The sequence below is a fragment of the Panthera onca genome, chromosome A1, assembly GCF_046562875.1.
Source record: "Panthera onca isolate mPanOnc1 chromosome A1, mPanOnc1 haplotype 2, whole genome shotgun sequence".
Lineage (NCBI taxonomy): Eukaryota > Metazoa > Chordata > Mammalia > Carnivora > Felidae > Panthera > Panthera onca.
The window spans coordinates 138,857,489-138,879,978 of NC_138339.1; the positions used below are offsets into that span (position 1 = coordinate 138,857,489).

A 22,490-nucleotide genomic window follows, 5' to 3' on the forward strand; every position below is an offset into this window, starting at 1 on the left:
CTAGCATGGCTATATTAGTAACACAAATGAAGTGCAGAAGTTGGAAATATTTCTTCTAGTTGTGAAGATCAGGGAAAGCCTAAAGGAAGTGGCCCTTGAAGGATGGGTAGGATTTGGATCACAAGAAGGTTTTGGAGATGGAAAACAGCATGAGCAAAGCCTCAGGGATAGGAACCCGAAGGCGAGTACAGAGAATAGCAACTAATATAAAATATTTATATTAATAATAACAAATAGTTGCCTGGAATTTGGTGTAGCCTTGAGAACTAGAAACAGATAGTTCAGCTGCAGCCATGCTATGAATAACAAATACCATGCTAAGAGCTGGATTTCGTTTTGTAAATGAGAGGAAGCTGTTAAGCAGGGGAATACCCTATAATTTTACTTCAAGAAAATTAATCTGGCAATAATGTATCTCAAAAGGCAATCTCGCCAGCATACACCTTTGAGCATTCACAGCTCTGGGAACAGGAAATCATGGATCCAAGAGAACATTAGTGGTGATGTCACTTGCAGAAAGCTGGAAACCTGGAAAGGCAGGTTGGGGGAGGAGAAAAAATGGATTCTGTTCTGGACCTGTTGCATTTGATATACTAGTAGAATTTAAATGTAAGAACAGCCAAGACAGGAAAGACAGACGTGTCATTCAGAATTAATGGGTTTCAGAGCTATGCACACAGAGATGTTTAAAACCACGAAAACTCTAGAAAAGGCGTATATAGAGAATGTATGGAGGCAAAGTCCTGAGGGAATATCTACGGCAAAGAGATTGGGCATGGGAAATCACAGCCTAAAAAGATAAAGGTTCAATTTTGCAGTTAAAGAAACAGGCCATGGAGACAAAAGACTCCATTGAGAATTCTGCAAACACTTCCGGTTTCCAGAAAGGTGGCTTCATCAGCTCTGTCCAATGCCACTGCGAGTAACGGGGGCTTGAGAAAAGTCACTAGATTTGCTGGTCGGCAGATTTTATACCAGTGATTCTAAGAGTTTAGCTTCAATGGAGGGACAAGAATAAAAACTAAACTATTACAAGCTAAAGATTAGGTCAAGGAAACAGAAATGTACGTTCGAAAAGTCTGCAGAAAGGAAATTTGAGAGACGAGTAGAGTTGAAGAAGTGCTTTGTTGCTGTTCTAGGGGTAGGAATGTCTCAGACAGAGAGAGCTGGTTAGGATGAAGAGAAGAGGGACAGTATGAGAACAAGGTTCTCAGACAAAGCAGGAGAAGATAGGATCTGGGATGTGATGGAGATGTTAGCCTCTGAGGACAGGGAAAAAAGATGAAATAGAGATGGGTTGTTAAGAAGTAAGGCACAAGGGGCACCTGGGTGACTCCGTGGGTTAAGCATCAGACTCTTGATTTCAGCTTAGGTCATGATCTCACGGTTCCCAGGTTTGAACCCTGTGTCGGGCTCTGTGCTGATGGCTCGGAGCCTGCCTGGGATTCTCTCTCTTTCTCTCTCCCTTTCTCTGCCCCTCCCTTTCTTTCTCTTTCTCTCAAAATAAATAACTTAAGAAAAAAGTGAAGCCTAAGCAGAGCTCCTGTAGGATGAACTTAGTCTTCTAAGTATGAGGCAAATCATTTTCAGAGAACGAAGAGATTCAGTTTCTGGGAAACAGAACAGCAAAAATTACTGAAATTTTTTGCAAAAAAAAAAAAAAAAAAATCTGGAATTCTCCTGGCACTGCAAAGAATGTGATACTGATTCAATTAGGGAATAATACTCACCAAATAATGGAAAGACCCGGTTAAGTTGAGCTGCAAGAAATTTCAGCGGAATGAAATGACCTTTTCCAGTGTGTTCATAAGTAGCACTAGGTGGTATGAAAGCAGAAACAAATTTGAGTTGGTGCTGTGGTTCTCTTTCCCCCAAAGGAGTAATCAGGGTAAAATAAGTAAATCAGGGTAACGAATCAGGGTAAAATATGTGCCTATTTTAGAATCAGCCAGCTTTTCACTAAAGCTGTTGGGGGTTATACCTATAGTGGAAACAGAGCAAAATCAAAATAAGAAGGAAACACATTTCTGGTTTATGCACACCTGAGCCGACGTGACAGATTCTAGAGGAGTAAAGCCACTAACATACACCAAGCAAAATGGAAAATGGAGTTACTCCTGAGAGGATCCACATTTTTAAAAAAGCACATTATTTGCTAGAGGGGAGGTGGGGAGGGGATGGGCGAAATAAGGTAAAGGGGATTAAGTGGTACAAACTTCGAGTCATAAAATAAGTAAGTCATGGAAATGAAAAGTGCAGATCGGGAATATAGCTGGAAATACTGCAATCATGTTGTATTGTGGCAGATGGTAACTATGCTTATCGGGGTGACTACTGAGACTACAGGCTTGTGAGCTCACTGTGTTGTATACCTGAAGCTAATATAACATTGTATATCAGTGATACTTTGATAATTAAGGAAGAGTAATGTTTTTTAAAAGCACATTTGAGGGAGAACATTTTTCTTCTATTACTCTATACTGAATTACGCCAATAAGTTACATTCATCAGAAAATGGCTAACTAGTTTTTAGCCATCTTCTTTATTAGCCATGTAATAGGGTCTAATGCCTGCAAAGTGACTTTAAAAGTATTTGAGGAATTCAAGATGTAAGAGAAAGGATAAAGCAGAAGCAAGGCTTTTCAAAATACCCAAAAGTTCCTTACTATATTTTATAGGTTCATTTACTTGAAGATTAATTAAATACAGGGGTATTTTTTTTAGTAAAAAAAAAAATGAGAAGTTCGTCTCTTCACTTTGAGAATAATGAATATTAATATTCCACATGGAAAGTATGAGCCAAAATCGAGTATTTAACCAAGCATATAAGCAAAATAAATGGCACGGGTCATTAATGAAGACATTCACGTCACATCGTCAGAAGGTTTCTTTTGGAAGGAAAAATGAGAAGAAAACAGGCAGATGCGGAGGCCAGAAGACAAGCACAAAATAACTTAAAGGGATGTGGGAGAAAATTAATACCATAAAAGGGCTAAGATGTTCTATATTATATTTTCCAAAGCTTGCTCCATGCGCTATATTTGTGGTTGAACTGCATTTGAACCTGCAGTTCACTCCATGTTCTTAGGTTTTCAACATTTTACTCCTAAGCCTGCTCTCAGCTGAAGAGAAAAATGTATCCCCCGGGGCGCGGACCGGAGATAAGAGAACCTCTTTTATTTTTCATTAATTTCACGATTGTCAGTCTGAAACTTGCAAAGAAGGCTGAACCATCTCTATCTTGCCTTCACAGCCACAGGGTTCGCTCTTCAACCTCTTTCTCTGGTGTTTTGAGATGGAGGTGGGTGTGGGGAAGGTGGAGAGGGAAACAGAGACGGGAGCCCCCTCCCCCATCCCCACCCCCGCAGAAAGGGCAGAAGGCCCTTCTTGGCTAATGAGCTAAGGTGATAGGGCACAGCAGAGAGAGGAGGCAGAGGCAGGCAGGTTTGCCCTGTGCGCAGGGCTGTCTACACCTGGGACCTTGCCAAGGCCACGGATTCCAGGAAACTGTAATCAAAGGAAGGCAAAGAGGAAGCCGATAAGTCTAAAGTTCCCGCAGAGCGAAGGGTTAGATCAACAGTTTTTCCTGTCAACATTTCAGATATTTCTGGGGTGAGGCGTTGCTTTTTTAACATCGAGGTAAAAGATTTTTTTTGAAGAAGTTCATCTCTGAATCTGTATAAGCACTTTCAGGTGTGAACTCTTTTATGGGGGGGGGGGGGCACCTAAATGCCCCCTCCCTGAAGGTTATTAGCGCTCATCACGATTTTGCTTTTGCTTCCTACTTTCCTGGGAAAGTCTCCCAAGGCTGGATGTGGACAGAGGTGCTTGAACACTTCAGGGAAGCTTTTAGATGTGTGTATTTCTTTTAACTTGAATCCACTAACTTTCATATGTTTCCAATCATTTTGCTGGCCACTATTGGCATTATCATTTTATTTTCCACGCATTTTTCCCCCTCCTTTTTTGTTAATGTCTTCTCTCTGTCGGGAACACTTCATGTTCAATCTTTCAGGCCGGGAGGGTGCAAGGCAAAGGAAAGTGGACATTTAACAACTTTTCTCCTAGTCAGTGTAAGTGACCGGTCATCCATCTACTCACTTTTACAATTTAAAATAAGTAGCTGTCACAACATGTGTTGGCAAGGATGTGGAGAAAGCAGAACCTTCTTGCACGGTTGGTGGGGATGCAAACTGGTGCAGCCACTGTGGAAAACAGTACGGAGGTGCCTCAAAAAAATTAAAAATAGAGCCACCGTATGATCCAGGAATCGCACTACTGGGTGCTTACCTCCAAAAAATAAAAACAGTCATTCAAAGAGATATATTCACCTCTTCGTTTATAGCAGCATTACAATAGCCAAATTTACAATAGCCAAATTATGGAAGTAGTCCAAGCATTCATCAATAGATAAATGGATAAAGATGTGGTATATTATATAATATATTATATTATGTTATATTATTCAGCCATAAAACAGAACAAGATCTTGTCATTTGCAACAACGTGGATAGAGGTAGAGAGTATAATGCTCAGTAAGTGAGTCAGAGAAAGACAAACACCATATGATTTCACTCATATGTGGAATTTAAGAAACAAAACAGAAGAGTAAGGGAAAAAGAGAGAGAGAGGCAAGCCAAGAAACAGACTCCTTTTAAAAAAAAATGTTTTTATTTGTTTTTGAGAGACAGAGTATGAGTCAGGGAGGGGCAGAGAGGGAGGGAGAAACAGAATCTGAAGCAGGCTCCAGGCTCTGAGCTGTCAGCACAGAGCCCGACCTGGGGCTCGAACTCACAAACCGCGAGATCATGACCTGAGCCGAACCCACTGAGCCACCCAGGCACCCCTCGGAGCCACCCAGGCGCCCCTGAAATAAACTCTTAACTATAGAGAACAAATTGATAGTTACCAGAGGGGAGGTGGGTGGGGGATGGGGGAAATAGGTGATAGGGACTAAGGAGGGCACTTGTGATAAGTACCGGGTGATGTAAGGAAGTGTTGAATCATTATATTGTATACTTGAAACTAATGTAACACTCTATGTTAAATATACTGGAATGAAATGAAATGAAATGAAATGAAATGAAATGAAATGAAATGAAATGAAAATAGCAGTAATACCACCTTTTAAATAATGGAAACAGAATAAGGACCACAAAGAGAGTGTTTTAGAATTAAGCAAGGTATTGATACAAGAAGAATAGAAATAGTTCCAGTGATCCTAGATTAGGATATCGATTTCAGTAGCTTCAGACAGCTCTCAGCGACCTCCCTGACAGCTCAGGCTAAGAGGAAACCCCAGTGACCCTCACTGGTAGGTGTATAAGCCATGGAGCTTATAGAAGGAGGTATAACACCTGGTGTAAGGGGAAAACTATCCCTAACATGGTGTTATCGCAAGAATCTTAATGAAAGAGATACTGAAAAGTAAAACCAAAGTTATTACTAGCAGTTTTACTAAAGATCAGAAACACTCTACATTTGGGCTTTTCTTATATTAATCCCATAATGAAAACTAAGTAGTAATAATGTGAGATTACAGTTGTGTGACATTATTTCTAGGAGATTTAGGGGAACACAAGCCAACGATGTAGCTTTTTGGAGATTTGTGATGAAATTGAAATTAGTAGCATTTGATGGGCAAGAGAAATTAGTAATATCTGATTTTTATGGTCCTCTTTCCAGACAATGCACAGGTATACAGAATTATGGATATGATTTTAAATGAATGCTGGACTCCCTAAAAGCTGCCCATTAACCCCGGGCAGTGAGCTGTTGGATCTTCAGTCAGAGCCAAACCTTTTTTTTTTTCCCCAAATAGATGCTCTTTTGTGTAAGGATCCATTTGGCACCATTTAAATGCCTCAAAAAAGTGCTGAGTTGAAGCAAGAACTTAGGAAATACACCCTTCTGGCTTTAGGGTGCTCTTAAGCTCTGCTCTACCTGAAATAGTCAGTATGATACCTCCTGTTTTGACTAAGTGTTAACAATAGGGCCTTCTTGTATTCTCTAAGGTGTCCCTGTTTAATTAACAAATTATAAAATCACTCTACTTCTGATACCTTCTGGAAAACATTATTTAATAAAATATAAGCAATCAAGGGGTGCCTGGGTGGCTCAGTGGGTTGAGTATCTGACTCGATTTTGGCTCAGGTCATGATCTCATGGTTCGTGACTTTGAGTCCCCTGTCAGGCTCTGTGCTGACAGCTTGGAGCCTGCTTGGGATTCTCTCTCCCTCCCTCTCTCTCTCTCTGCTCCTTCTCCACTCACACTCGTGTACTCTGTCTCTCAAAAATAAATAGACTTTAAAGAAGAGTAAAATAAAAGAACATATAAGCAAACAAGAGATGACACAACCAGAAAAGCTCCAAAATACTGACACCATGACTCTAAGACTGGCAATGGATCCAGGAAAGCATAGAATGAAAGCAAAATGACCCGAGAAATCGTGGGTTTGAGACAGTATAAAAAAAGCATATCTTGACATATGAAAATACTTTACCAAAACTTGTCACAGAAGGAAAGGGGCAAAGATGTCAGTGATGCTAAATTCTTTACTGTCATGGCAAACAGTCACGTAAAATAGTATAAAATTAAGACGTGGAGCTGACTTGTTTTCAAATCTTCTGATAACTTATCTTGGTTTTGTGACTGTAATGGATCCTTTAAAAATGAATATTCTTTAGTGAAGAAATCCTTTTCTAAAGTTCAACAATGCCATCACTTTCCCTTTGTTTTCTTTTGTCAAATTCAAGTAAAATCAACTACAGTATTTGTTTTTGTCTTTATAATATCTGTATGAATAACTTGGATGTGACGATCTTAGTCCTATGAAAACATCTGCATCCGTATTTATTTATATATGCTGTGCACAGAGAAGGGTGTCTGGAACGATAGTCACTTAGGTCAAACACAAAGGGGCTTGGGTTAATTTTTATGCCAATCTTTATACTTTCCTAATGGCTTGAGTTTTTATAATGCACTTGTGTCATTTTTATAAGAATAATAAAATAATAAAAAGAATGTCAACTCCAGGGTCAAAGCTTAAATTGGGATTAGGTAATAAAATCAGCCCTAAAAGGAAAAATCAAGCGGAGCTCAAATTACTTTCTGAAAATTCCTTAAGTAACCGATAAAAAATGGGAATCAAGGCTGTGTATAGAATACAGTCTCGTATTGTAACCAATTAGTAATTGGAACTAGAACTAATGTTACAAATGAATACAGTTTTGCAAAGTATAAAATGAAAGTATAACACAAAATGAAAATATTTACGGTATCTTTAGTTGCATTATTCCAAGAATACCATTTTATTTTGTCAACTGTTTGTAGCTGAACATATATCAGTTACATGCTTATATGATGCAACTTAACTGAAGCCCTTGACTTCTGCTCCATTATTTAAAAAAATAGTAAAAAAATAAAAATAAAAAAGGCCTGGAAAAAAATTCTGAAGCCAAGATTTAGCATGAATTTGTTTCCATTTTAAGGTAATCTAACTATATTTTCCAGATATTTTAATGTAATTCAGGCTCATGTCTCTGCCTTGGTTGCATTAGCCAAAATACGAATTCAGAAAGAACTAAATGGGACCATACGGTATTAGCCATCTTCTGCTGAGAAGCATCAGTGAAAGAGATAATTTGGGGGACAAATGGAGCGAACCATCCCCTGGGTCCTGTGTTGCCCATTTGTGACTGGACTAGGAAATCAACTTATAATTTTTGGCCTCCCACCTGCCCCCTCTGTTCTCTGCACTTGACTATGTATGTTTTGTGCAGACTTAGCCTGTCTGATGTGGTATCAGGAATTTCTGTGGTTCTCCATGGTACAGAATAAAGGCCAGACACTGAATGCTGACCTCATTCGTGCCAACTTTAGCCCCATGAAACAGGTCCCTAGCCCCACCAAACTCGGCCCCAGTCCCCAAGCCAGAGCCCACAATCCTCAACTTTGCTACCTCCATGACTTTGTTTAACTGCTTCTTCCAGCAATAACTCTTTAAACTGAGGACAGTATCTTCCCCATGCTGGAGGTCATTGGGCACGCCAAGCCTTAGCTTTCCTTAGTAATGAAGAACAACATAGCAAGTACTCGTTCAATTCAAAGGCAAAATTTGTAAGTGCTGTGATAGATGGAGACCCACAGCGGCCTGCTGTAGGGAGGCAAGGAAGAATTTTGACCAAAAGTCAGTCAAATGGGCTGTGGAACAGGTAGAAAGGAATATGACCTATTCAAGTGTTTAATATTACTGTAGTAAGTTGAGAGGAACGCGTTGAAGTCGATCACAAAGACTGGTTAGAGAAACTATGCAAGGAGCAGTCTGTTCAATACAGGTGGGCAGTCCTTGAGAACGCAATGGTTGGCTCTTCAAAGTGTGTTGACACCTTCCCACCTTGGCCCTGACCCCAGACTTCCTGTCATTAGAAGCTGGCCATGCCTCAGATGCTGGATAGTGATATGCCAGAAGGTACTGGCAGCCAGCACCTTCTCTGCCCGCAGAACTGTATCAGCCACCGCTAAGGCACTGGGTTGTGAGGGGCGTCAGGCAGAGAGAGGGCAATGAAAAAAGTAATGAGACATGTCTTGATCAGATTGAGACCTGAGTATGAGGTGAGGACCTTATCTTGGAGACGGAATCAGATCCAGGAATGAGCCAGATGGGACACTTCATAATTTTCCTATATTAAAACATCTTGATCTCTTTCTTCTGGAAGAAATACAAACTGGTTCTGCTTGCACTGAAGGAGACAGGACACTTCAGTGATAATAAAAACAGTAACACACATGGAAACACCCATGAATAGATAAAGCATAATGCTGCCATTCAACGGACTATTACTCAGCAAAAAAAAAAAAAAAAAAAAGTGGGGCATATGGGTGGCTCAGTCAGTTAGGCATCTGAGGGGGTGTAGTTCAGTGGTAGAGCATTTGACTGCAGTTAGGCATCTGACTTCGGCTCAGGTCATGATCTCATGGTTTGTGAGTTCGAGCCCCCTGTTAGGCTCTGTGCTCACAGCTCAGAGCCTGGAGCGTGCTTTGGATTCTGTGTCTCCCTCTCTCTCTGCCCCACCCCCAGTCATACTCTCTTTCTCTCTCTCTCTCTCTCAAAAATAAATAAACTCTAAAAAAAAAAAAAAAAGTACTACCATTGCTTGTGCCAACATGGATAACACACAGAATCATTATGCTGAATGAAGCCAAACACAAAAGAGTCCATTACTGCCTGCTTCCAGTGGTAGAAAATCCTCACTAGGCTGTAGGGCTTAAAAATCAAATCAGGGGTTGCCTGGAGGGGGAAGGAAGAATAAGGGGTATATGGAATCTGTGGGGGTTCTGTATCTGTTTTTAAGTTTATTTATTTATTTTTGAGAGAGAGAGAGAGAGAGAGAGAAAGCATGAGCTAGCAGAGGGACAGCGGCCAGAGGGAGAAGAAGAGAGAAGATCCCAAGCAGGCTCTACACCGTCAGCACAGAGCCCGATGTGGGGCTCAAACCCACAAACAGCAAGATCATGACCTGGGCTGAAATCAGGAGTCAGATGTTCAACTGACTGAGCCACCCAGGCACCCCAAAGATCTTCTTCCTTTATCTTGATTATGGTGGTCATGTAACAGGTATATAAAACTGTGAAAACTCACTGAATCTCACATATTTAATGAATGCAGTTTCTTGTTTGTCTATCATTCCTCAGCATAGCCGGTTAAAAACCTCTCACACAGACCTAGTTTAGGCGAGTATTTTGCATTGCCGAGCTCATGGCATGCAGTCGGCTCCAAGTCAGCAGTACACATTGTCAGAGGAAATTGCAGAATCAAATAATGGATTTTACAGTGACTTGTGCCAGGCACTAGAGACTATTGTTAAGTCATCTAGATTCTAAACCCTTTAATTTGTCTCCTGAGAAATTCCTGAAAAAAGAAAAAAATAAACACCATTGAAGAAAACGGGAAAAAGAAAAAGGGACTGGAGAGAATTACAAACTGTTTCACTGAGTTTTGTTTCTTTTTTTTTTTTTTCCAGGACATCAAATTTTTTTTTTTTTTTGCCAGAGACAATGCACCAGGTGGCAACCCCATTCACATACAATTTCATCCAGAGAAGTCCAATTCTAGATTGCCAGGCCCTAGCCCTGGGGCAGAGATGAATAGTTTGAAAGCCAAGGCTATCCCTCTGTGCCCATGTGCATGGCATCTGGTCTGTTTGAAACATTACTGACACCAGTTTCTCATCTTTCGGCAAGAGTAACTTCAAAGTCCTTTAGTATGTGAGTGAGTGTGTGTGTGTGTGTGTGTGTGTGTGTGTGTGTGTGTGTGAACCTGTGCACAAAAGACACAGGTCAGGTCAGTCACTTTCCTCAGTTGATGTCAGGGATATCCAAAGGTTCCCTTTGCCTCACACTATCTCATTCCTTTACATTTTCCTTGGCTTTGTCCTTGCCTCCCCTCCAACCTACCGTTATCTTCTTTAAGCTCATTCCCCTCAAGAGGAAAGAGAGAGAGAGTGTGCTGAGACCTTTGGTTCTAGAAGGGTCACAAGTACAATTAGTGATCTGCTACCAGGGAGCAGAAGCAGCCTCCCATATTTGCGCACTGGGAAGCAGCAGTTTGCTGGGTTTATCTGCTGTCATGGAAGCAGTTGGCCTATTCCTTTTGAGAAGGTCATTTCATTGGGGCTGTGTCAAAGCAACAATATCAAAATGCAAAAGATGTCTTTTTATTACCAAATATGTATGTAAATGAAATGCCTGCCTTTTTCCTCCAAGTGACATGCTTCACACACTACTTGGACATGAAACCAAAAATGCAGAAAGTGTAATTGTCCTTTTTTTTTAAGGGTGCATCATAACATCCCTACATCAAAACAGCCATATATCTTGGGCTCATTTGGGGACTTCCATTAACCCGAGTCGAGTCAGAAAGGAATCAAGGAAGCCAGGGGTGAGAACATCTTGAAAAAAGAAACCATCCCTGTTGGTCTAAACCATGACTTTGATGAGTACAGTAGAAAAAGGTGCCCCCCCCGCCCCGGGATGAGCACTGGGTGTTGTATGGAAACCAATTTGACAATAAATTTCATATTAAAAAAAAGAAAAGAAAAGAAAAAGGTGCCTGAGCTTAAGACGCTTTCAACCCATCTAGTTGCGATCATTAATCTCTAATGATTTTTGTAAAGATGCAAAATTAAAAAGTGATGCCATGAGAGGGATACACATGATAATCCTTCCCATCTCAGGACTTGGCCTTGGGCCTTTCTCAGGTCCCACATATAGATCAACAATATGTTGATGCATACTGTATGTCTCAGAGTGTGACTGGTAACGAGCACAGTATGGCCAGTCTGTAAGTATCTGCATTGAATCAGATTGTTTCCAACTTCACAAACCCAGTAAAGCAACAAGGTTCTAAATGTTGATACTGGCACCAGGGTGGCACAGTCGGTTAAGTGTCCGACTTCGGCTCAAGTCATGATCTCACGGCTTTTGAGTTTGAGCCCCACACTGGGCTCTGTGCTGACAGCTCAGGGCCTGGAGCCTGCTTCAGGTTCTGTGTCTCCCTCTCTCTCTGCCCCTCCCCTGCTTGCTCTCTCTCTCTCTCTCTCAAATATAAACATTAAAAAATTTAAAAAAATATATTGATACTGAAGTTGCGTTGTGAGCGGGAAGAACGTAGCCACACCTACTAAAAGCACAGCTTGGGCTTCTGGAAGGTTGAGACCTACCCTAAGTGGAAATGCATCTGGAGGAATGGGCTGTCTGTGATTCAGTGTAGCCCAGATGTTGTTGCTCAGGAAGAATCTTCCGGTTACAGGCCATGTGCCAGGCACCATGCTAGGTACAGAACTTGGGATGAGTTGGGATGATCATACTTAACTCCCCACCTTTACTTGGGAAATATTTTTTTCACTTTTTCCAAAGCTCTTTCTCTGGTAAAGTAGGTCAGGTGGACAGATCCCTATGTGGCACGCACAGAGCCCACACCGTGTGGGGTTAGTCAAGACGCAGGGACAGGGTGACGAAGGTACCCACTGAGTGGAGGAAGCATTTCTTAACCTCTCCACCCACTGATATATTTAAACTCAACCTGTAAGTTCTGAAAACTACACTCCAGATTGGGGAATCTCTCTAGGATCCTGTGCTTTTTGTGGCCCTGTAAAATTCTTGGATGGATTGGTTCCTGGATGTTTGACCCACACTAATGGCCACATTGTTCTGGGGATTCCCACAGGTGACCCAAATAGATGTTGGTGGCTGGGGTGAGTTACCCTGTGCTCAGGCATGGAGTGTGGGTGCCAGGGGTCCATGCACACAACTGTCACACAACTATGTGCGGCCCTTCATGGGTCTTTCACGACTCAGTCTGTCCCCATTATAGCAACTCACCCAGACTGCCCCCCCAGAACTACCTCCCTGCTGCCTCATACTCGGGATCTCAGACTGTAAACTGTTGGATCAATGACCACGCCACCCAATAGACAGGCATGTTCTACCTGACCAGCACAATGTTCTCAAAAGTTTTAAATGTGACATCTTTAGGTGGGACTTTGTGTACATAATGCCACAGACTCTACCGCTCCCCATTGCCCTAAAGGCAGCCTGACCATCCCTGAAAGCACCAGAGCTTATGGCTCTGAGGAGCTATTTCCTGCACACTCTCCCCAGTGAGAGGTATTTGCCTTATATCTCATTTCTAAGAAATCAGCTGCACTGGTGGCTAATTGACATTAATGTGCCAGGGGCTGAAGAGGGTTTGTGAACAATCTAGAAAACGTTTGCCTTTTAGCTGGGATGTACTGCAGAGTCAGCGCTTTGAGTCAAAGGAGTGAATCTCAGACTGTGGAATTAAAAACTTGTCAGGGGGCGCCTGGGTGGCCCAGTCGGTCGAGAATCTGACTCCTGGTTTCACCTCAGGTCATGATCTCACAGTTTGTGAGTACGAGCCCCGCATCAGCCCTTTCCCCACTTGCTCTCGCTCAAAAATAAATAAACATTAAAAGAAAAATAAAAACTCGCCAGGTATCATAGAGGTGTTTTAGAAAAAGGGGGTACAGTGACGATGAACAGATGGTCATACTCAAAATTCCCTGCTTTCTTTGAATATAAGCACTGAGTCAAGTACAATGGAACTTGGTGACGGGAGTCTTGAAGTACGCCGTTAGGTCTTAAGAAGCTCCTATTTGGGGCGCCTGGGTGGCTCGTCGGTTAAGCGTCCGACTTCGGCTCAGGTCATGATCTCACAGTCTGTGGGTTCGAGCCCCGCATCGGGCTCTGTGCTGACAGCTCAGAGCCTGGAGCCTGCTTCCAATTCTGTGTCTCCCTCTCTCTCTGGCCCTCCCCTGCTCATGTTCTGTCTCTCTCTGTCGCAAAAATAAATAAAAACATAAAAAAAAAAAAAAAAAAAAAAAGAAGCTCCTATTTTAAGAGGTGAGCCTGGTGTCCAAGGCTGCATGGTAACCATGGGTACAGTAACTGTGCTGGGGGCCCACTCCTGATGGCTGGCTGCCAAAACAAGGGTCTGAGGGACTGTGCAGCTCTTTGGATGGCTATCATTCCATTGACAGTGTTCCTCTCTCTGCATGACAAAATTCAACATAAAGAAGTTGGGGCTTTGCTGCTGTTTTAAATTTTCCACACTCCTGATTCCTTCCATTAGGGCCAAATAATTGAAATGTCTGTGGTAAGTGCACAAGGCATATCACAGAAGGCAGAAAGTTTGGATGGGAAAATAAGAGGGAAAGATTTTCTCCTCTGTACTTGAGGAGAAAAGAAGAAAATCTCTTTTAGAAATCCTTGTGAATATCCCAGGGGCACCTGGGTGGCTCAGTTGGTTGAGGGTCTGAATATGACTCAGGTCATGATCTCACAGTTAAGGAGTCCAAGCCCCACATTGGGCTCTCTGCTGACAGCTCAGAGCCTGGAGTCTACTTCAGATTCTGTGTCTCCCTCTCTCTCTCTCTGACCCTCCCCTACCCATGTTCTGTCTGTTTGTCTCTCTCTCAAAAATAAACAAACAGCAAAAAAGCAAACGAACAAACATTAAGCAAAAGAGAAATCTCTGTGAATATTCCAGTATCGGAAATATCTGACCAAGTAGCAGCTAATAATTACCCAGCACTTTTAAGCGCCAAGATTTGTACTAACCACTTAACATGCTTTAACGGGCAAGAATTCTCATTATAATCCTCTGGGAAAGACTCAGTGCCCTTATTTTGCAAAGCAGGAAACTGAGGCACAGAGCATTTAGGCAAGTAGTAAAGCTTGTGTTCACTGAGACAGTAGGTCTTCTGCCACGGCCACTATGTAGGGGCAGGAAGGAACTGACTGGGAATGATTTGTTAGACATCATCGCAGGTCCTTGGCAAAAGATCTTTCATTTTAACCCCTCACAGGGGAGGGACTAAGGCTGAGGAAGTTTAGTAATGTGCTCAAAGATTTGTGATTTTCTTGCCCACCTATTATCTGATTCCAGATATGATTCCAGCTGCTTCTAGAAACACGGTGGAGGTGAGGACACCAATGGTCAGAGGACACCAATGGTCAATGGACATGGAGAATGTCCACAGAGTCAGTCATTGGGTAAGATTTGAGAGAAACCAGCAAAATTCCTAGGTCTGTTCTCTTGACTACCTCAAATGTTCATTCCCTTGGGATGAACAGCGCCTTCCCAGCAAATCCTCTTTCAAAATGCAAACAGTCCCCTGGAGGAGATTTTCCTGGGAAGGATCTTATCAGAATCTCCCAACCCTCTTCCAACAATATCAAGAGGTGGGGGGTGGGGGGTGGGGGGGTGGGGGTGTTACTAGCTACTAGGCGGGAGGGTGCACAAGGTGCTAAAAAGGAAAACAAGATCAGAATATGAGACCAGGTCACCAGAGACTCGTTTCCCAAAGTCAGAATTTTGCCTGTGGTCATTTAAAGCATAATTTCAACAAGCTTGACTAGTCTGGATGTGTATAATTAAGTTTCCATTCCCCCCAGGCACGTCATACACATGCAGACGAAGTATAAATAGCATTTTCATACATAGGAGTAACTGCGTAGCTCAGTCTCAAACCTCAACAATCATAGTTTGATTGTCTAGAAACCACTGGTATTTCACATTTACTTCTGGTGTTTTCAAACAAGTCTACCCAAATGTCACATCTGGAAGGATCGTTGTTTGAAATTGAATTGTTTTTGGAAATTACTGGATGCCACGTTAAGGAATTTTCCAATCCAGCCTGTGTATTGGCCAACTATTAGAGTCTGTTACTCATGATTTGGAGTTTTGTTTTGCTCCTCGGAACGATAAGAAAGCCTTGGCCAATCATTTGGAAATGCTGTTAATATTCAAATATCTTCGTGTACCTGATTTTTAAATAACAACCCACTGTTGGGGTGCCTGGTGGCTCAGTCAATTAAGTGTCCCATTTCAGCTCAGGTTATGATCTCAACGTTCATGAGTTCAAGCCCCACATTGGGCTTTGTGCTGACAGCTCAGAGTCTGGAGCCTGCTTCTTATTCTGTGTTTCCCTCTCTCTCTGCCCCTCCCCCACTTGCACTCTCTTTTTCTCTCTCAAAAAACATTAAAAAATACAAAAAAACTACTGGTATTTTGAATATATGCTTGGAATTTTAGTTACAAATGTAAGTCAAAGAACAAATTCCACATTTCAGGAATCTCTGCTCCTGAAAGGAATACAGTTTCTTGGTAGAAGGTTTTGTTTTTTGTTTTTTTAAATTCTCACATTTGAGATAAAACTGCTTTTCTCCCTGATTCTTTAGAAGGTTAGAAGGTGAGGTGTATAATCAAGTATCTTGCCAAATTCTTGTTAAGAATGATTTTCCTGGAAGGGGTGCCTGGGTATCTCAGTAGGTTAAGTGTCCAACTCTTGATTTCAGCTCAGGTCACAATCTCATGGTTCGGGAGATTGAGTCCTATGTCAGGCTCTGCCCTGACAGCACAGAGCCTGCTTGGGATTCTCTCTCTCCCCCTCTCTCTCTGCCCATCCCCCACTCTCTCTCTCTCTCTCAAAATAAATAATAAATAAACATTAAAAAAAGAATGACTTTCCTTGAAGAAAATGGATGGAGGATGTCCCTGGTGTTTGGTTCTTGTGCTTCTCGTTTTGGCATGAGGCCTGACCCTTGTGGTCAGATGGCTTTCAGGTCATAGGGAAAATGAAGCTTGAAGGGAGCAATGGGGGCAAGACAGGAAAAACCCACAAACTAAGACAGCCATTCAGTTTTTCCAGCATTTACAGTTAGAGAGAAAAAGAAGCCAAGCATAGATACTATTTGACCTGGTATTCAGAAGTGGGGTTTTTTCCAATGCCTGATTGGTCTTCAGCTTATATGCTAAAGGGCCCCCAGCTCTAAGGGAGGGCCAAAGAAGAACATTAGAATATTGATGTATTGAAATATTGGAAACTTATTGAATTCCTGGGTGTATTAGGCCCTTCCTCAATTCATAGGACATTTCTTCACGTAAGACAACCTCATAGAGGTAAAAATTTGAAAGAGAAATGAACATAAGCAGGAGGTGAATTACAAAATATAAAGGGAAAGCAAGAGATAGAGTCCTATGGTGCACCTGGGTGGCTCAGTCAGTTAAGCGTCTGACTTTGGCTCAGGTCATGATCTCATAGTGCATGAATTCTAGCCCCACCGCGGGCTCTGTGCTGACATCTCAGAGCCTGAAGCCTGCTTCAGATTCTGCATCTCCCTCTCTCTCTGTCCCTCCCCCACTCACACGCTGTCTCTCTTTCTCCCCCTCAAAAAATAAATAAACATAAAAAAAGAGAGACAGACAGAGAGAGTCCTAAGTCAGACCCTCTTGAAACTCCACCTATTCAGAAGTCTCAACCGTAGGACGCTTAGCAGTAAGATTCTGTTCACAGGACAATCGCCTCTGTTTCAATAATGACTTCTTCCAGGTTGCATTGGACCGCCTGAGTGACGTTCTAAGAATCTTGGGAAAGATCCTAGCTGTTGAGCTTAGAATTTGGATTTCTAAGCACTACGTACATCCATCCTGTCATCACGCAGAGACTTACGAAGTATTTACGACTAGAAACTATGGGTGTCTGTTTGGAGCTGGAAGCAGATTGATGGTAGCAAGAGGTAGAAGTAAGCATATGAAGATGTGCAAAATTATTTAAGTTGGATTAATTCTTTTGGACTGTGGCATGTTGTAGCTTTGTTCATTTGTAGGCCTACGTAACATTAGAATTTCTCATGTGTGATACTCTCCTCTCACAGACTTTACAGTTAATATTTTTGTTTCTAGAGGAGCAGAAAGCCACATACTGGGACACCAAACACAGTGACTATCTAATTTTGTTTTGGTCTTTGGGCTGCAGGAGAGGTAGCTCTGTCGTGGTCTCTCCCATCACGTATATAATTGTAATTTGAAGCTTACCTTAAAAAATAGTCATGTTAGCCTGTAATTTGTACAGATGAGCATAGCTTTTCACATTTTTGTATTAGGAAGTGATACATCAATTTTACCGGTGATGCTGTGGCTTCAAAATTTGTCACTTTCCCCTCACCCCCCACTCAATACACACATAGTCCACCCATGCAGTATACACACACAAGGATTCATGAGGCCTGGTTTCTAGAACCAAGAGGGCAGAAGAAGACTGGTCTGGTTACCTTACAGTTGTGCTTTGTACACCTGAGAGCCATGGGATCCTAGAGCGGTTCTCTGATATGCAGGCATGGTTGGCACCAAGAAAAGATGAAGAAATGGCACATGGGGGGTTGGACATCAGTAGTCCAGCTGTGAACATCATCAGGGGGCAGTTTGTGAGGTCAACACTGGATTTCGTGACATCAGTACAGCTGAGGAGGTGAACTAGGGCTGCTGGAAAGGCTTATAAGGGTACTAATCCCCAGAAGGATCCCACTGAATGTTTTATCTACTGCCTGCCAAGACTTCCAAGTCATTCTTGTGTTTGGGAATCATAGAGGCAAATGGTGCCAGGAGCCTTAGTCTTTTTAAAAAACATTTTTTTTAAGTTGATTTGCTTTTGAGAGAGAGAGACAGAGACAGAGACAGAGCATGAACAGGGGAGGGGCAGGGAGAGGAGGAGACACAGAATACAAAGCAGTGGGCTCTGAGCTGTCAGCACAGAGCCCAACGTGGGGCTTGAACTCACAAACTTTGAGATCATGACCTGAGCCAAAGACAGATGCTCTACTGAATGAGCCATCCCGGTGTCCCTCCAGGAGCCTTAGTCTTGATTTTAGAAACTCAGTCTAGCTCAAGGCATGAAGAGACAAAGGACTAAGCAGACTCTTCAAATTAACCTTTTTCTCCCTATGCCTCGCTTTCCTATCTGATAGACTTGATTAGCTTGGCTGGTACTTTGTAAAAAAAAAAGTATGAGATATAAGTGAACAGACTGTAGTTACCTCAGTTTCCCACCAGCAGTCTACACACTTGCTTTATCCACACTCAACCTCCTTCGGACATTCACAGGTGCCTCCTCCTGAAACCCTGCCCTCCCAGTGGGCTCTGGGATCCCACCCACTGCTGTGGGTTTCTCCTCCAGGCTTTCCACTCGTCCCTGTCCCCTCTCCTGTTTCTTCAGCCTCCCTCGCTCCATGGGATCATAACTCTAAACATTCAAATATGGTCTGGACACTTTCATCTTTAAGGAAACCTCTCTTAGCCCAACATCTCTATTTCTACTCCACGCATTATTTCTCTCCTGGTCTTCAGAGCCAAACTTCTCAACACACATCCTGCTGTTACTGGTTCTAGGTGGTTTTGCCTTCAACACCTTTGGCAAGCATGTTTGCTACGTGGCTAACTGGCCACTAGGCAATCTCACCTTAAAAGATAAAATAACAAAAAATACAAGATGGACAGTAAAAAGGGCATGAGGAGACATAAAAACATAATTAAATTATTAATTTCTTCCTTCATTAAGAGAGGTAACAGTTTGGGGCCCCTGGTTGCCTCAGTCTGTTAAACATCTGACTCTTGATGTCAGCTTAGATCATGATCTCACAGTTGGTGAGTTCGAGCCCTACATCTTGGGATTCTGTCTCTCTCTTCCTCTCCCTCTGCTCCTCCCTCACTCGTGCTCTCTCTCTCAAAATAAATAAACTTAGAAAAAAGAGACGTATCAGTTTTCCAAATACTAGAATGCATATTTGAAAGTGAGCTTTGCACTGCATTGTGAAAGCCTTCTACTCTGTTCATTCTTGGCATATTGTCACGTCTGTCGATAGACATTCCAAAGTTCTATGGGAAATGTGTAAGAAATGCTAATGCTGTAATTCATTTGTTAGTGGGCTTTGTTACCAATGTCACTGTTATCATTTTCTCGTGTGGTATAGTATAGTATAGTATGCAATCCGCCTTCACACTCTCTTTTTTCCCCCTTCAAGTAAGTTTTATCAGCCTATTTTCTTTCAAGTCTACATATGGTGTTGTTGTTCACTATTTTAAGACAACATCTATTCGTCAGTGTGTAGAGCTTTATGGGGACTAGCTAAGATTTATATAATATAAAATTTGGAAATTTGTCAATGGAGAAATGAAACCAAACTGTCAGCCAGTTATTTTATCTTTTACAGCCAAATTGCCGTACAGCCAATTAGTTATGCGGTGAAAACGTTTGCGGCGAAATGCTTTGGGACAGCGATGTCTATGGTGGAGATGTTCACAGTAGGAACACCAGACATGATCTTCATCATCCACACACTCTGGAATCCTCACCACTACTCCGGATATGTTCTTGCCAAGGTTATAAGACTCAGTCCACACTGCCAAATCGAATAGTTATTTTTTGGCCCTCATCCTGCTCCACCTTTCAGCATCCCGCCCTGCTTTCCACACGCTTGTTCGTGACATTTTCTGTAGTGTCTCCAGCCTCTCATTCTCCAGTTCCTTTTCCTTTAGTGCCTCAATGATTTAATGCCTCAGGGCTCGGCCTGGCATCTCCTTTCCCAACTCTGTATTCATTCCTATGACCTTAAATATATATTAAAAATGCGCAAATATAGATCCAGTCCAACCTTCTCTTTTGAGATCCTGACTTCTATATTCAGCCTGACTTACCCACTTAGATATGTCACAAGCACTTTGAATTTGCCGTGTCCGGAAAGGAACCATTGGTCTTAACTTCTAAGAGCCTACCCTGTCTCAGGTCTTCCCATCTTAGAAAATGGCACCAGAGCACTTGCCCAAGCTAGAAATTTGGGAGCCGTGCTTGACCCCTCCTCAGACCTCCACATCCTAACTACCACCAAATTCTGTGCATATACCTTATCTCTGTCTTTGCTACCAAATGCCTTGGCCAAGTTTTCATCTGCTCTCAGCTGGATCCCTGCAAGAGCCCCACAACTGATGACACGTGTCTCCTGGATAGCTGCAGGGACTATGGTGTTTCTACAGCTCATCTTGTGTGCCTGTCACCCCCCTCATTGAGCTCTGGCCACACTACCTTCGGCCAGAATGTCTCCTCCTCTTATTACTCCCTTCTCCTCACATCTTTCCTCCTGGCCAATTCTTTCTTACAGGTCATGGTCTCAGCTGAAATGTCGCTTCCTCCCTGAGGTTTTCTCTAACCGAGATTCTGAATGTCCACTTCCTGTCATTATTCACTGGTATAGCACAATTTGCAGCTGTATATTTATTTATATTTATTTCCTATCACTTCCTCTGTAAGAATAAAAACTCCATGAGATCAAGAACTGTGTCTTTTTTATGACTAGATATTTAATACTTAGTCCCATGTCTAACAATATATATTTGCTGAATGAACACACTTCTGTCCACTTTGTCTTACTCAGCAGTCCTAGCCTGGCAGGGTAGCCACACCCAAGTTGTATCCCACACATTCCACGCCTCTTAGACTTGAAAAGATAGGGTCTTCACAATTAGGTCTGGCTCTGACACCCACTACCAAACCCACTGTGTAACTTTGGTCAGGTTGTTTAACTTCAGTCTCCCCAGATAGAAAGTCGAAAATAGTATCTGTCTTATGGTTATATTGTGGAATATTAAGCTCTGATCACGAATATATAGTACTGATCATCAAGGGTACTCAATAAAAAGTTGGTTTCCTTTCTTCCATGCCTTCTTACAAACTCCAAACCCAATAGATACAAATGTGCACACTCTTTTGAGAACGTGTGTCCTGCCCTTCTGAGTCTTTCTGATTGTGATATTCCCACTGAGAGTCTTCCCTTTAGAGAATGGGAAAGTTAGCCATGGAACAGCACTTATGATATTTAAATCACATATATAATTGTAGCTCTCAATAACTGGGGTTTGTATTCTAAGGGCACTTTCTCAAATGTATGTGGAGGTAACACAAAAAGAATAGCATTTTTCACAGCATAGACACTGTACTTTAAAAGAAAACACCAGATGGCAGCACCAGATGCTAGAGATGGGTCTGATGGGATTTTTAGCTCAAATCTAAGCATCTCTGATGCCAAAGGTAGCTTAACACTACAGAGAGAATGATTTATAGAAATAGATGATTTCCTAAAGAAAAACATGCCTATTTTGTTATATGGTATAGGATTTTCACATCCTATGAGCAAAATTCTAAGAAAATAACTCCAAGCATTATCTACCTAATAAAAGGTAATGAGACAAAGGCTTCATTTTGGTTTGTAGTTACATTTAATAAACTGCCGATCTGTGTTCCCATTAGCCAGAAAAGGCCTGCAGTTGAAGAACAAAATACTATCAGCTTCTAGAAAAGGGCAACATTTTTTCCAAATATTAAATGCAAGCATTAAAATTTATTCATTCATATGAAAGTAAGGATCAATAATGAGCTCTATTACTGTACCCCTCAGCATCGCTTAGGAAAGTGCTTGCTAGGAGAGACAATAGACTTACTAAATAGACTAAAATTCAATAGATTAAATGCCAATACTAACATTCAAACCGATAATCTATCTGTTTCCATCTTATGCATCCAAATTTCATCCAGGCTTCTCACCACTTTTAAAGTCCTGCTAAAGTAGACACTGCTCATGCAGGCTTTCCCCTGTTTTTGGAGGAAAGAAAGAAAGTGTGATCCTGCTCATGGTACCATGTAAACTGTGGATGCAGCAACCCCAGGTCAGTTCCACCTTTGAAATAAAAATCCCCATCAGGGTTTTATTTCTCTTACATCCTGCTTAGTCTCCTTCCCAGCTTGCCTGTGAGATCAGAAAGGGTAAATTCAGGCCTGTCTTCTGGAAGAGACAATGGACAATTCCAGCCCATACTGTGGTTTCGTGGGCGAGGCGGAGCTAAAGCAAACTGCCCATGGAAGTCTTGGAGAGGAACTCGTCTCAGCGGCCTTTATTTGCGTTTAGATTTGATTGAAGGGTAACAGGAACCCCTGTGTCATAAGAGAACTGAGCCAGTCTATGTTGAAGGAACATTCCGAGCACAGGGTAATTCACTCTGCCAGAGAAACGGTCACTGTTGCCCAACTGGAACGAATGGTTTTCCCAGCACTACGATCAAGGTTCTGAAAAGATTTTTCCT

At 42.1% G+C, this 22,490-nt stretch overlaps 1 protein-coding gene and 1 long non-coding RNA gene across 3 annotated transcripts in view; one reads left to right on the plus strand and one right to left on the minus strand.

The window, feature by feature from the left end:
* Positions 1 to 1,730: 1,730 nt before the first annotated feature.
* ZNF474 (zinc finger protein 474) overlaps positions 1,731 to 22,490 on the minus strand; it is a 52,846-nt gene continuing 32,086 nt past the window's right edge. Inside the window, exons 3-4 of one of the 2 annotated variants that reach the window (XM_060636287.2) lie at positions 11,722 to 11,830; positions 1,731 to 1,816 (exon numbers count right to left, since the gene is read on the minus strand). In XM_060636287.2, coding sequence (XP_060492270.1) covers positions 11,723 to 11,830 — 108 coding nt within the window. In that variant the 3' untranslated portion in view covers positions 1,731 to 1,816; position 11,722. The remainder of the gene's footprint in view (positions 1,817 to 11,721; positions 11,831 to 22,490) is intronic. The other variant, XM_078451572.1, reaches the window with a different exon arrangement.
* On the plus strand, positions 16,990 to 20,675 carry LOC132681630 (uncharacterized). The gene is made up of 3 exons (XR_009611156.2): positions 16,990 to 17,107; positions 19,571 to 19,739; positions 20,516 to 20,675. It is a non-coding gene; the product is annotated as an uncharacterized LOC132681630 (long non-coding RNA).